This window comes from Alligator mississippiensis, chromosome 7 (genome assembly GCF_030867095.1).
Source record: "Alligator mississippiensis isolate rAllMis1 chromosome 7, rAllMis1, whole genome shotgun sequence".
NCBI lineage: Eukaryota > Metazoa > Chordata > Crocodylia > Alligatoridae > Alligator > Alligator mississippiensis.
Window position 1 is genome coordinate 20,931,998 of NC_081830.1, and position 15,626 is coordinate 20,947,623.

General features: G+C 42.5%; 1 protein-coding gene across 1 annotated transcript in view; it reads left to right on the forward strand.

Annotated features, from left to right (window-relative positions):
- Window positions 1-15,626, forward strand: part of KCNU1 (potassium calcium-activated channel subfamily U member 1) — a 74,600-nt gene that overhangs the window by 1,854 nt on the left and 57,120 nt on the right. Inside the window, exons 2-10 of the mRNA XM_059731813.1 lie at window positions 3,439-3,564; window positions 4,432-4,493; window positions 6,737-6,827; window positions 7,803-7,914; window positions 8,530-8,605; window positions 10,655-10,730; window positions 11,614-11,784; window positions 13,546-13,637; window positions 15,078-15,188. Of these exons, the coding sequence (XP_059587796.1) occupies window positions 3,439-3,564; window positions 4,432-4,493; window positions 6,737-6,827; window positions 7,803-7,914; window positions 8,530-8,605; window positions 10,655-10,730; window positions 11,614-11,784; window positions 13,546-13,637; window positions 15,078-15,188 (917 nt within the window). The remainder of the gene's footprint in view (window positions 1-3,438; window positions 3,565-4,431; window positions 4,494-6,736; window positions 6,828-7,802; window positions 7,915-8,529; window positions 8,606-10,654; window positions 10,731-11,613; window positions 11,785-13,545; window positions 13,638-15,077; window positions 15,189-15,626) is intronic.

The following is a 15,626-nucleotide window of genomic DNA, read 5'->3' on the forward strand; positions in this document are numbered from 1 at the left end:
TTTGTTTGCAAATATCTAGTTGGTCTAATAAAATATATCACCTCTTCCACGAGTTTTGATTCCTCTTGTCTGCATGTTCTTCCTCTGATTTTCCTAAAAGCTGAAACTGAAATCAGGGCCCTGTTGTGCAAGGTGCTGTACACAGTGCCCCGAGAGGCTGTACTTGTCCCAAGGATAAGTAGATAAGCTGAACAAGGAGTAGAAGAAAGAAAGAATTAATAGCCATATTTTTAGAGGGGTATCTAAGGCTCAGAAAGCTCAAGTGATTCAAATTCATATGTAAAAACCCGTGTAAGAGCCAGCAATTGAACCAAGATCTCTTAAAACCTAATCTGATTGCTTAACTACAAAATGATCATTTCTGTCAGTCATAAGAATATTATTAATAATACAATATCAGAGTCTATGGAAGAAGAACTGCTTGAAAAGTTTTCAGTGGAGGATTTACTAGTTCATAAAGCTCACAGCAGTATAGAAAGTTATTAAGACAAACACTTGATTCACAATCCGTATTCTAATTACTTCCTGTTATGAGGAAGTTTGGATCCAGGTCCTATTTTTGCATTGCTACCTGTCCTTTCTTTCTCATCCCAATGACCACACAGTGCTGAGAGTTGACAGTGACGTCATAATGATGTCACAAAAGCATTATGCGCATTAGAACATTGTAGGTGAGCAGTGAAAGAAGTCGAGGAAGAAAAGGAAAGAAAAGGCAAATGCCTTATATACATTTGAATGGACCTGAGACCAGCTCCACACAGAATGTGCGATTGCATTTTATCATATCCTCTCTGTCAGTTTTTGTGGGAGGCCTGGTGATCATAATAGCTGCCAGGATAGCCAAAAAAGCATACATGTTCATCTCAGAATATACTCGAAGGAGAAAGGTAATACCAAGTCTTCTTGAAGAAGCTTACACTTAAGTGCTAAATGGGGAAAACGGAAATCTTGAAAGTTTGCAGCCTTTTAAAATTTGGCTTCAGAAGAACAAAGAATACTTGTAATTATGCTCTGAACAAGGAAGTCTGTCTCTGACTAGATCCTTTGCTGTACTGTGCTGAGCACAGTGTGTGTTCAGAGAATATGTATTGTGTATTGTGAGGGAGGGTATTGTGTTTGGGATTGCTGTCAAATCATGGGTGAGGAGATGGAGGGTGATTTTTGTCAACATGTTTCAAGGCACAAAATATATTGAAGTTTGCCCTCCTTCACACTAAAGAATATTCACATACAGACAATTGAAATGCCCACACACACGCACACATCCAAATACACACAAACATACTTACACTCGTGCATAAAATGTATTCCCCTTTTCACGAATATATACAATTATCTATACACATGTACATTCACATGCTTAAACCCAAAACCAATATGATGGGCATGTACCCAGTACACATAAACACACCTATAATGTCTGTCTCCCATACAAATACATAAACACCAGGTCAGATTTTCAAAGGAGCTCAGGGTAACTAAGTGTGTCATTCTGAGTACATTTCAGCTCTTAACATTTTTAGGCTCCTTTAGAAAACCTTTGTCTTGCACGCACAGTCACGCAGACACAGTTGCTCATTATTCGCTCCAAATTCATTAACATTATGATGCTTAAAAAGCTTTTTGTTCATATTACACAGCTAGGTTACTTAGTGACCTGATACCAAAAGAATTCAAATGTCTCCAGGTCTTCTTCCTTAAATCATATCAAGCTCCCTCCCACTGCTGTGGCATGCCACATCCTCCCATCACTTGCAGGAGAGGGTTTGATGTTATCACCCACTCACCTGGACTGCGTAGGTGGAAAATGAGGGGAACACCCGTGTTGCTGGCAACCTAGTAGGCATCTCTGTTTGCCAAAGAATTCAATTAATTTCTGATCATCTGGCATCTTTTTGGCTGCTGGAGCAGAGATGGGGTTTGGTTCCTTTTTGTTGGCTCACTGGCTGTCAGTAGCACTTGGGGAAACTTGGAGGAGAGGGCTTGTTTTGATGTATGCTGGAAGGTACAGCGATCTGAACAGCCAGAAGTGGATAAAAAAGGAAAGGAAATTCATGGACAATCCAGTCTAAAATGCAGGTGTCTGAATATTGTGCTTGGCAAGGGAAGGTGCTTACAGATCTCTACCCACAAGCTAAACCTTCATTATTTGCTTTAGCAGTTAATAGCTGTATCCACAGGACAAGAAGGGTGCAAGCTGATGTTGCCAGGACATTTCTCATCCCACTGCTGGGACACTGGGTTCACATACAAGGGGAAAAGAGAGGTGAATCCTTTAGGCTGTCTTCACACAAAGCCTGAGAAGCAGAATGTCCCAGGACACACATGAGAGCATAGCTTAGAGATGGCCCAGAGGCCACAGGCAGGATCCATTCCTGCTGTGAGTGGGAGCAGCATCCAAACAGGAGTCCTGCAACTTCACTCCAGATGCATTTAGCTCTCCGCAATTTTCTGCAGCCTAACGAGGCTGTTTACATCAGGGTTGTTGGAATAAAATATTCATGAGAGGTTAGAATTCGCCCTTTCTGTGTCAGACGGTTGCTCCAGCTAGTCCTGTGTCCTGTCTCCAAGTAACCCTTACATGATGCCTTAGAGGAAGGCAAACAAAGCCACTAAGAAACATAAAGGATCTGATCAGATTCACGGTACTTTGCATGAGGATAAAATGGCCTCTCTCTTCCTGGGAGACAACCATCTGATGCCTGAGATTGTGAAGTTTGTTTATGCCAGCATCACTGATTTAACTTGCACAGTTCTTGCAATTTATTGATGGTGACAAAGCTTTGTGGTCTCTGTAGAAAAAAATCCCTTTTCTGTTTTCACTTTGGGTTGCTGTCACATGTGTATACATGTGTGTGTGTGCATACGTTGTACTAAAATTGTATTTGTGTGTGCCCGCATCTGTGTTTATGTACATACATACGATTATGGGTATTTGTTAGATTATGCATGTTTGTGTATACATATGCATGTTTGTGTTCATCGCGTGTGTGCATACCTGTGAATATTGGTGTATGTGCCTGCACTTGCTCACTGTATACGTGTCTATGGTCATGTGTGTACTTGTGGGTTTGTGTCTGTATTTGTTTTTTGTGAAATCTTTTTTTTCATCAGACTTCAAACAACTATTAATTAAGTCCATTGTAACATTGTGGTTTCTACATGGCAGAGCAAAATGCAGTGGTAATGTGAGAGCAAGTACATGTAAAATCTGCATCTAGACCGTTCCAGTACGGTAAAGCTCAGCGTGGTTCCTGCCACGTCAGTCGAGGGAAGTCTCCCTTTTGCCTCAGTTGTGAGACCTGCGGCTTATGGACCAAACCAGCTCTCTGTTTTGTCTGGCTGTGCTGATGTGGTGGGTGTGTGGCTTTAAAAGTCCTGTGAAGCAGTGCAACCTCAAGCAGGTCTAGGATCCCAATCTGTTTGCATCTGTCCTAGGGAAAGAATAAAAAAGATACTCACCAGCTGTACCGAAAGAAACAAAGTTCAATCCTCTGGAAAGGAGCTTTCCACGAGAGGTTGCAGATGATGCTATCCGCTCAAACATTTGTGGGGAGAGTTCTGGTAAGTGGATTGCTTGACACAGGCTTCCTACCCCGCAGGGCAGGATGAGGCATAGCTATCCAAGGACCCCTTAGCTCGGGGGTGAGCAAAATGCGACCCAGGGGCCGGATGTGGCCCACCAGGCTATTCTATTTAGCCCGTGGGGCCCCTAAAAAATGTAGAAAATGTATTTATCTGCACCTGGCTGCCTATCATGAGGTCCTCAATGGCTTGCCAAAACTCAGTAAGCGGCCCTCTGCCCAAAATAATTGCCCACCCCTGCCTTAGCTGGTCTTTTGAGGTTCTCACAGGCAAATGAAAACCCAAGCTTTGTGCACAAAGCTAAAGCAGCATCACTTTTGCAGCTCATGCAACACAATTCACAGAGTTTCTTCCAACCACTTGGTAATACAGACTAGCCTGGGAGGAGGATGTGGAGTCTCCATATGCAGAGGGACTGTAAAATGAAATGGCAGAAATGCATAAATGGGTGCGATTCTTTGACCTTAGCTGAGTTCCTGCCCCTCGGGCAGGGGGCTGGACTTGATGATCTTCGCGGTCCCGTCCAGCCCTAACATCTGTGAAATCTATGATAAACCCTGCTCCTTCCATATCTGGGTGGAGTCGCAGGTTATAAAGGCACCGTCTTTTGTGGATAATCAGAGGGACTCGATCCCCAGAGCTTGTTTGGTGCTTAACACTCTTGACTGAAACTGCCAGCAGTGGAGTCGATCATGATGGCAGTTCTCTTCCTTCCTTCCTCGATGCTCTCCTTCGAGTCGCATACAAATAGCATACGCGGGACACTAAGTGTGCTTTTGGATCTAAGCTAGTATAGAACAGGCAAGCAGACTTTCATGACAGTCTCCTCCTTAACATGTCTTTTAGGTGATACTGGTGTTCCTAATGAGCATTGGATCCCTCATTATCTACATTATCAACTGTGCCTCGTAAGTAGAATGCAGATGTTTTTATCCAAAGTGTTCTTTGCTTCCTCTTACACAGGAAGAAGTTGGGGGAAAAATGCAAACAGTTCAAAGTCAATTTTAGATGTGTCTTTCCAGTTTCAGGTACAACAACAGTAAAATGTTTAGCTTGCAAAATCCAGCTGTGTTCATTCTGCTGCTTATGTCAGCCATAGCAATAGAGGATATGGCTGATTATTTTATTGATGATGCAGTCAGCAGAATTGGTTCCTGCACAGGTTCATTTGGAATATCTAAGAAATGTCAGTCCCTCTGTGCTTCCACAAAAAACAAGTTAACATTTTAGGAAAGAAGAGACTGTTTTTACATGTAACTCCAGCTTGGAGGAAAGTCATAATAAATAGGAAATTATGATGGTCTCTCATGGTATGCTCTGGCATAGAAAAGTAGGTAGCATTCCTATCCTGTTTGATATATACTATTGAAAATGAACAGTGACAAGATTGTTTGAGCTAACAATGCCCAGCATAAGGCAGTAATTCCATTTCATTTCATAAAGTGCCTGTAATTACATAGGTGTTGCACTGTAGTTGTTCCACTGCAACTGTGTTACAGTTTTTGCTTTATGGTAATTCATTGCCTTTAACCAAGGTAAGCAGAAAGTTAACATTTAATATAGTTAACACTTTCTAACTCCTTTGATTTCATGGGCACCACACAGATTTTTATATTTAAGGAACATTGTATTTACACTGCAATCACTCACTCATTTAGTTAACCTTCCAGTTATTTAAATTTAGTAATAATTACAGACATTAAAAGCAGAACTTCAATGTAATTACACTATAATTGCAATATAACTACATTTACTGATTATATAGTGTAATGGAAAAAGAAAACATCCCCAGTGCATTCTTTTGCTGTACTTATTCAAGTTTCCTTGAACTTTATTTCTTTTCCTTTTCTGTTTGTGGATTTAGAGGCTCAAACTCACAAGTGCTCAGCAGCAAAATGAAGACCAAATTTGAAAAGTGCATTTTGGCACTTAAATGCAAACTGGTGGCTGAAGCCCGGCAGCTCCCACTGTGACATTTATATAGTTAAATTTTTAACGGAGCTCAGCACCTGCTGTACACCCAGCCACTGAGCTCTCTTTAAATCTGGCCACCTATTCTTGGTGGGAATTAAGGTCTTTTAGAAAACCTAGCCCTTGGTAAACAACTCGACTGAAATAAAATAACTAGACTGAGTACTAAAGCATGGCATGGCCCCTATCAATCTGCACTTGAATGCATATATTTTAGAGGAAGTGCCCAGGGGTAAAAAGATATTAATATGTAAAACCTTTTGATCGATTTAATATGCCATGGCATTGTTTCTCAGCATTTTATTTTGACTGGTGCATAACATCAGAAAAAAAAAATGGAATGTTAAAACAAAATAAATAAAATATAAAAGCCCTGGAACAATCTGAAGTGAATTCAATCAGCAGGGGCAAACCTCAGAAGCAGAATTATACATCAAGTGCAATCCGATATTGTGTTTAATCCCAAGACATTAGAAAGCTGCCAAACAGCTCAGAGTAGCTTCAGAGGGAAAAGAGTTTCTTTTCAAGGCATAAACAAGCAGTTAAGATTATTTATGTACTCTTCACTCCATGAATAGCATTACACCCTCCAGGTTAAACTTGGTGTTTATGCTGTTTGACTTAGAGGGCAAGATTAGCTGGCCAGATCTCTCCACCCAAGAATTCCCCTACCACGGGGGAGGCTTCATTTGGCTTTCAGATGCATGGCCAGCTCCTACATCGCCCCTCTCTGCCAGCCAGATCCAGGTAGTATGCCAGGGATCGGGGTGTGAGAATTTAGCCTTTAATTTAATGCCCCACTGAAGTCTTGTCATTCTTTTCAAGGCAGCCAAGGCTTCACCCTAACTGTTTGATTAAACGCTGTGTATGAAATCGCCATTTTCAATTAATTTAAATAACACGTAAAGGGATCTGAATCTTGTAACTAACTCAGCAATGTTACTGGAAATGTGATATTGTTTATACACCCTCACTCTCTGAGTAAGCAGAGATTTAAGTTGCTTGATAAAACGCAGTCCTTTAGCCATACTGTGGGGGAAATTTCACATCCAAAATAAAACCTGATCCACTAAAGCTCTTAGGTGTTTATCTAGTAACTGTAATGGGTTTTGGATCAGGGCCTAAATGTTTAAAGCACCATGGGAGTTTGTGCAAATAACAGTGACCTTTCCTTCCTTAGACCTATAGAATACTTCAGCTCGTTCCCAGATGAAACCCTTCCTGTAGATATGGGCTTCAACACCTTCTTCCTCTTCTATTTTGGATTACGGGTAAGGGCACTGTACATTAAAGGTCAGTTGTAATAATCAGCCCGAATGTCGCATATTTCCACCTAGTTTTGTACCTCCCTGTTTTATAGTTCAAGGTTAAACATCTTCAAATTATTTTGCAGCTCCCATCAGGAATCGTACGTTCCCCTGCACTAATCCTCAAAACATTTAATCAATTAGCTAGATTTCCCTTCTCTTCTCCCTTGCATGGAGTAGATCACAGTGTACCATCTGTTAAAATACTGTTAACTGCATTGATGCAAATTGTCTTTTCAGCTTACATTTTGACACTGGGATTTTGTCCAAGTCTATAGAAAGGGAGATTTTCCTTATGATGTATTTGGGTTGCGATTGTCAGCCTCTGGATTTTCTAGTCTGTTGTCCTCTGGGATGTGGTACCTTAAAATAAATAAAAGATCACGCAGGGAGACATGTAGACAAATGAGAATGAAGCAAAAAAGAGGGAAAGAGACATCAGTACTACACCTGTGAGACAATGGACCAAATTCCCCCTTCTTGTAACTGCATTCTCCACTGAAGTCGGCGCAGTTCAGCTAATTGTCACAAAGTGCATTACTTCGAAACAAAACAAATCATGAAATGAGTACCCACAAGAGCAAAGGTTGGGGAGGGTGCTAGAGTGGCAGCTTCTGGGACATGAATTTGACACCCACTCTGGGTGTGTGCTGAAGTCCACTTCCAAGCTGTAAATGGGCACGTGGTCATTCAGGCTGGGAAGTCAAAGGCATTGCTAGCCCCATTGTTCCCTGGTACATCATTCATTAGCTATCAAGAGCGGTGTGCCTTGGCTACACTAGCTTGACACAGGCTCTTTGACACTAGTGGGTCTCTGACTTGGGGAGGGAGTTCATAAAAAGGGCCTCTCTGCTTGCTGAGCAGACTCCTCCTTTCTGCTCTGATATGACCCACTTTTATGCCATTCTCGTGCTGTCTGGCTTTCTATATTGCCTGTAGTTCTTGGCAGCTGATGACAAGCTGAAATTCTGGCTGGAGCTGAACTCCATTGTGGATTTCTTCACTATTCCTCCAGTCTGTGCCTCCTATTATTTGAAGAGGAACTGGCTTGGTAAGTTTGAGATTAGAGTATAGTTTCCCATCACATTTATTTCATTTCTTATTCCAAAGCCTCTATGTTTTCCTGTAGAGAGATGGAGGTTTTGTCCTCCATCTTGACTTCTCCTCTTTTGTGAATGGGATCACAACTAGGCCTGACTGGAGAAAAATTCCCCACCTTGTCAGATTTGGATCAAGGCTTGTACAACTCCTACTTCCACCCTGCTCTATCGATGTGCTTAACTTTTAGTACTGTGCTTCACTGAGCATCTGAGCAGCTATATGAAATGTTACTCACTTGAGGAGTTCAGTGAGGAGAACGCAGTGCTTCTTAGAGTGCTTCTGGGGTTAAGTCCATATGGCCTGGGTGTCACTTGAGCTTCATTTAGGCATTCAAGATATAGCTTAAGGAACCGAATTCCTTATCTTTTCTCATAATACAAGCCTCTTCTGCAGAACTTAAGTGGAACTCAAGAGACAAGTATACTTGTGAGTAGCAGTGAATTTCACTGTCTGTAGCCAGTTGGATATGGCATCCGCTATAGATAGAAATAGAAGTGCGCACACGCACAAGATCTTGTTGTTAGACATGTCCTTTCTCCGATTTCTTCCTTTTTTGATCCTATAGGTTTTCGATTTTTGCGAGCGCTCAGGTTGCTGGAACTTCCCAAAATATTGCAGTTTCTGAAGATCACCAAGACCAGGTAAGCCAAAGTTCAATCACATGCCATCTACTCCCAGTTCCTATATTTTGGCGGGCTTAGCAGTTGGACCAAAATCATGAATGACAGCTCACCAAGTGGGAGCCTTTCCCCATGAGTTTTTCATTTTTGTTTGGCGTGGGTACAAGTGCCTGGGTGGACATCCAGGCCTGTGTCTTGGTTCATTAAACCTTCTGAGGCTGAATCATCATTCATTCACCACTCTGCCAGTTTTCTAAAACACTGTATAGTTATTGAGCACAGTGCTGCTGATGCATCAGGCCTATAGAGTGAATGGTACCCAAATACAAATAATGATACAAATAATTTTGTAGCAGTACGGCTTGGCTTGTTTGGGAAATTAGTTTATAATATTATCTGGGAAATGGCCAGGTACTGGGCCCTTCCCTCCCCCACTATACTCAAAGTAATTCTCACTAGTATCAGCAAGAGGGAACTGTGCACATTTACAGAAAATCAGAGCCTCAACGAATAAGCAGCTGGGACACCCATTAAATGACAGGGAAGATGATTTATGAACAGAGAGCCTGATTCTGCACCATTATAGTCAATGGGAGCTTTGCGATCGTCACAGGTGTATGCAAGAATGGTTGCACTGTGCATCGAATGAGACTGCCAGCACCTTGGAGAAAGCACTATGTCTCATTTACTGCTTCTTGTAATAGTTAGAGATTGGCCAGTACCAAAGATCTGGATCTGAAAGCCCCCAAATTTTGGAAGAGTGCTGATGCAGGTCTCAGTGGACATATTTGCACATCAAATTAATTCAACTGAATAAACTTGGGTACAGTTCGTGCGGGAGTTTTTCTCCCGGGTGCAGTGTTTACACATGCACCTGGGACTACAGCACGTTGAGTGGGGGTGGCACAGCCTGGGCTGGCAGGGGGTTTCGAGGGTCAGCTTGCTGGTCCGGGGCTGCTCCCCCGGCTCAATGTGCTAAGGAGGGGCTGGTTGAAGCACAAGGGTGCTTCAGTGAGGTACGAGCCAGCTGCATCGGCATCTACACTTGTGCTGCAGCACGGTAAATAACTCCACCTTAGGATAGTACTTGTGTTTGGCAGTATTATCCTATGGTGGGTTAATTAATTTACTCCTTCCTATTAGCACTGCATGCCTAAACGGTGACGTTTTACTGTGGAGCTAATTCATCAACTCCACAGCAAAGATCTCGTGTAGATGTGCCCGGTGTGATTCTGAGCACTGCATCCGCCATGTGACTCCATTGTCAGCCGAACCAAAGACCTGGGTCTCAGTTAGTCAAACTTCAGAAAAATTTAAGTTCTGCTCCATATCTTAATGTTATTGCTTTGGCCCGTCTCATAACAAGGGAGAATAAGAGAATCCTATATAGGCATAAACAGGCCATCAATCAATTTAGGCTGGAAATTAGAACACTTTTAGCTGTCAGAGGAGTGAGGCTTTTGGAACAGCTGCCTAGTCAGAGTACTGGAGGCAAGAAACTTGATTGGTTTGAGGATGGAGGCTGATCAGTTTATGCATGGGATTATGTGACAGTTGCCAATGGGCTCCTATTAATGTGCAGAGAGGCTGTTCTGATGTGCTGCAATTACACCGGGTTGGAGCAGACTAATCAAGTCTGCTGGAGCATGGTAAATACCACGCTCGAACAGACTAGCATCCTGAGTATCAGCATCCCCATGCTGAAAAATGGTGGCGGGGACACTTTAACTAAAGCTGGTTCGATAAACTTTAGTTAAAGTATCCCCACTGCTATTTTTCAGTGTGGGGATACTGATGTACACAATGGTCCAGGCGCTTTAATTGTTGCGACTCTTGGAGCCTCGCTAATTTAAAGCACCCCCCCCAGCATGTCTATAAACACCCTATGATAGCAGGAGGCTGGACTCAGTGACCTATGAAGTCCCTTAAAGTCCTATACAGTATGTTTGTGTCATACTACACCTGATAGGACAGTATTTTGACTTGAATAAGTGAGTTCTGGGTCATGCAGAAAGCTGTAATTTTTACATAGCTCATTCTCATCCATGTTTTTTCCCCTCCTATCCCCAGTAATTCAATCAAGCTGGTCAAACTGTTAGCTGTATTTCTCAGCACCTGGCTCACATCTGCAGGGTTTATTCACCTGGTACGTACAATCAGCTGCACATCTTCTAGGGACCACGAGTCAGTACTAAGACAGATGCTTTGGGGGTACATTTAGCAGCCTTTCACTTGGGAAAGGTAGGAAGGGAGTACTGTTTAAGTACAAAGCCTGCTATAAAATTGCCTTAAGTGAAAAATGGGGACAAAAGGGGGAAGGTGTCATCTCTTAGCTGTACCAGCCCCAAGGAAAATGTATGCAGGTTCAGAAATTAATGGAGAAGGGCATAGGATATCTAAGGCTCAGAGCTTGTTTATAGTCAGGATATTGTCACTATCTGCATTATTGTAGCAACATCATCTTAAGTGCCTGATGTAGATGTACTGCAGCTGGGAAGTGGTATTTACACTGGTACAACTTAACTTGCGTATGTTACCAGACTAAAATGTACTGGTGTAAGCTCCATTTTAAATTGGAGTTGCATAGGGTCATTTGTGTTTTACACCAGGTTAGCTACATTTATGGTAGCTACAATTGTGCTTATTTATTATACATAAATCTGACTTTAGACAATTACTTCTGGCAAAGAGGCTTCACACTCTTGTTCGGGTAACAGAAGGAGGTGGTGGAGAATCCAGGTATATATTTGTGAGTTGCAACAGGGCACCTGATGAATCCTCTAGCTGGTTTGTCAGCAGTGAAGGAGTACTGTAACTCCTGCTGGGCAATAAGCAGCGGGTCCGTTACCAAAAGTATGATTGTTTCATCCCTGAGGAAACCAAAGTTGCATGGGATCAGCAACAGAACTGTTACTCCACCAGAACTTTCCAAGATGCACCCTTTCATGCTGGGCCTGAATGTATTCTTAATGATAGATGACCTTATCTGAATCCTCCCTATTCTTTCTGTCTCAATTTTTTCCTGCTAGGTGGAGAATTCTGGAGATCCTTGGATCAATTATGACAATTCTCAATTCCTGAGCTATTTTGAATGTTTGTACTTGATAATGGCGACTATGTCAACCGTTGGCTATGGAGATGTTGTAGCTAAAACTTGCCTTGGTCGTGTTTCCATGATTTTCTTCATCATTGGCGGGTTGGTAAGAAATGCTTCTCTCCTTTCTGTGTCTGACCACTTCTCTGGAACAAAGTGATTTGAGTGCCAGTACTCATATTCAGGGGTGAGCTGTGAACGATGATGGCCTGACCAGCATTTATGACCAAACTAGATTTTAGAGGGTTGATCTTAGCAGGATACAAAAAGTATTTGGATATAAGCCGGTACATACTTTTTTTTATTAGTAAATATTTGCTACCACCACCAAAAATTCAGTGAAGAAACCTCAGGCTTTGGAACAGAGACTCAGTGGGAGCATCTACACATGCATCAGTGTGCTTTAGTTAATGTGATCTAGTACCTCCATTGTGAAGTACTAGGAAAATGAGTATAAGCCTACCTTAATGTGCATTAACTAAAGAACGTGGTGTTTAAGGGCTCCTACATGTGCATGGAGCCTGCTCCGACATGCTGGAAATTCAGCGATTAATCGAGTCTGTGGGAACATGTAAAATCATAAATTCATAGATGTTAGGGTTGGAAGGGACCTCAATAGATCATCGAGTCCGACCCTCTGCATAGGCAGGAAAGAGTGCTGGGTCTAGATGACCCCAGCTAGATGCCTATCCAACCTCCTCTTGAAGACCCCCAGGGTAGGGGAGAGCACCACCTCCCTTGGGAGCCCGTTCCAGACCTTGGCTACTCTGACTGTGAAGAAGTTCTTCCTAATGTCCAGTCTAAATCTGCTCTCTGCTAGCTTGTGGCCATTATTTCTTGTAACCCCCAGGGGCGCCTTGGTGAGTAAAGCCTCACCAATTCCCTTCTGTGCCCCCATGATGAACTTATAGGCAGCCACAAGGTCGCCTCTCAACCTTCACTTGCGGAGGCTGAAAAGGTCCAGGTTCTCTAGTCTCTCCTCGCAGGGCTTGGTCTGCAAGCCCTTAACCATACGAGCATTAAGGCAAATTAATGCGCTTCAGCAGCGTGTTGCATGTATCAGCGTTGCCGCACATCTCCGCACTGAAAAAATGGTGGTGGGGGACTTTGAAATAAAACATATTCAATGAGCTTTAGTTCAAAGCGCCTACCACCATTTTTTCAGCACTGGGATGCGCAGTGTTGCTGATGCATGTGACACGCTGGCACTTTCAATTAGAGCAGCTTGCCAGTTAAAAGCGCCTGGCGCTGCATCCCAACACATGTAAAAATGCCTTAAGCGACACTTTAATGCACATTAAAATCAGCTCATGCATATTAAAGTGCACGTGTAGACTTGCCCAGTTTTAACTAACCAGAACTGGGGAAAAAATGTTATCTGCCTACTACGTTATACTTAGTACCACTGGCTCTGACCATTTTAATAGGTTTTACCCTCACAACACTGAGGTCAGGAAAGCTTTTATCCCCTTTTTACAGATAGACAGTTGATACAAAGGACAGATTTGCTCAAAGTCCCTGATGTAGCTTCAGAGAAGTTGGAACTATATTAAATTATCTTCCCATCCTCTCAATATATTCCCATAGGATGACTTTCCCCTTCTTACAGGGATGCTTTTGCTTGGTTTTAAAACTGTTAACATTGGCCAAGGTTGGAGCCTGGATACTGGTGTGGCTGGATCCCTGGGGCTAATGCATTGATTGCACTAATCGTATATCACACTGTTATACAACATGCATTTCACCACTTGGTACTGGTGGGGTTAGGAAGCAAATGTGAGGCTGCCATGGCTCCTAATTCTGAAATTTAGCATGGATGGAAAAGGCAAAGGTGTCTTTAAGAATTTTGTATTTCATGACACTTTAGGTCCTGTTTGCAAATTTCATCCCTGAAATTGCGGATATTGTTGAAAGCAACAAAAAATATGAAGGGTCCTACACGGTGGTAAAAGGAAGAAAGTAAGTGTTGCTGTTTTTATTGTCTTTGAAAAATAAAGATTAGATTAGTAGACAGGGGCCACCTCTACATGTGCACTTAACTGCGGATTAGACTAACTACGGAGTTAAGCGTCACTGTCTACACGTGCAACACTATTCAGCCGCAGTAAACTAATTAACACAGCTGTAAGATAGTACTCCCCAACAGTACTGTGAGAGACACGACTGTCTTATGGAAGGGTAATTAACTGCAATTAAACATGCATGTAGACGCCAACTGCAGGCATAAATTGTGCAGTCAGCCTACCCAGCAGGGAGCCAGACTGCTGCCTGCTACCTATCCACATGGCTCTGGATTTTCAGCACTCTTGTGCTCCAGCCAGCCCCTCTGTCACCCAGCGCTGCCACTTGGAGCCCGGGGCTGATCCCTTTTGTGCTCCTGGCCTTGGTGTAAACTGCTGTGCCCCAGCTGAAATTGCTGCTGTCCTGGGCGCATGTATAGTTGCTATGCCTGGGAGTAATTTACTCCAGCTCAAACTGCTCCAGAGTTTATTGCTTTGAATTAATTGCACATGTAAATGCACCCAGGGTGCAGGAAATGAGGAAACGAGGAGTGAAATAATCCTCAGAGAAGAGCTGGAGCAAAATCCCAAAACTTTCTGTCTGTCAAACATGGTCCTTATCACTGGATCTACCTCTAGCAGTTAACAGCTAGATAAATTAGAGCTAAGTTAGAGGAAACGAGAAAACCACTCTCAGACAAAACACATTTTTCTAATGTATTCTTCACTGCTTCATCAATTTTCAATAGAACTGGTTGAAGTTTTTTGATCTTCTAGCCAGTGGATCTTGTTATACCTATGCGTGTTAGATTAACTAGCCCTCTGATACATGGTATCTTCTTTTTGTGATCAACTCTCTTCTCAAACTTCTTTTGTCCTAGTCTCTCCTAAATTATTCCTTTTTTCCCCCCACTTCTTATGTCTAAACCATTTAAATAGCACCCTTGGGACTTTTAGTTCAAGTTCCCCCACTGCCATTTCAAAGAGTGGGGACGCTCTTGATACAAGAGACACAAGAGGCTGCTGGAGTGGGGAATTCACCAGGCTCCAACACACTCGATTTAATTGAGTCTTCTCCAACGCGCTGTAATTACACCGTGTTGGAGCAGCCTCCATGCTCATGTACAGGCACCCTTTTATTTGCAAAATAAATCTTTCCGTGGGCAGGATCATGATATATGGAATCACAGTCACAGTTACAGACACAAATCGGTTCCAAACCTTTGCTGTACATAAGTGGGACCACAGCCTGCCTAGAAGTTTGTATAGTATTCAGAGACATCTAAAGACTGATTCATGTACTACAAGTGAATATATCATTATACGATGTACCATGTTTGTAGTGAGCACTGTATAGGTTCCAAATATAACAGATGGCTCTCTGAATCTCTTTCTGTAGATATATTGTTGTCTGCGGTAATATCACTCTGGAGAGCGTGACTGCTTTCCTGCGAGACTTCCTGCCCCAGGACACAGGAGATATTTGCACTGAGATACTCTTTCTGGGAGAGTAAGTATCTCTGTGTCTCAAAGACATGTCATATACACTTCCTGATCATGCTAGAAGGTTTTATTGCCAGGTGGATTGTTCTAAGGGAAGTCGCACTTTATAACTAATTAATGGGAGATATGATAAAATAGGAGTCAGTTGAGGCCTTCCCACCTGGGGAAGTTCTGTGATGAAATGTTTTCTGTTATCGTTGTCTAAAGGAAATAAAATTATTCTCCTTTTTGATTCATATTTTAGACTCACTCTACCTGAGATTGCCTCGCTTTGGCAGGACTCGGAATAGGCTGTTGGGTAGCTGTTGGTATTCTCAATTTTTCATGCATCTTTATATTTGTAGGCAAAAGTGTTTTCTTCCCGTTGCTCGTAACTCATTTAGTCATCTTGGGGCTTGAAAAGGAAGGAGAATGGAACCATGCTGGTAGAGCCGAAATCATGTGG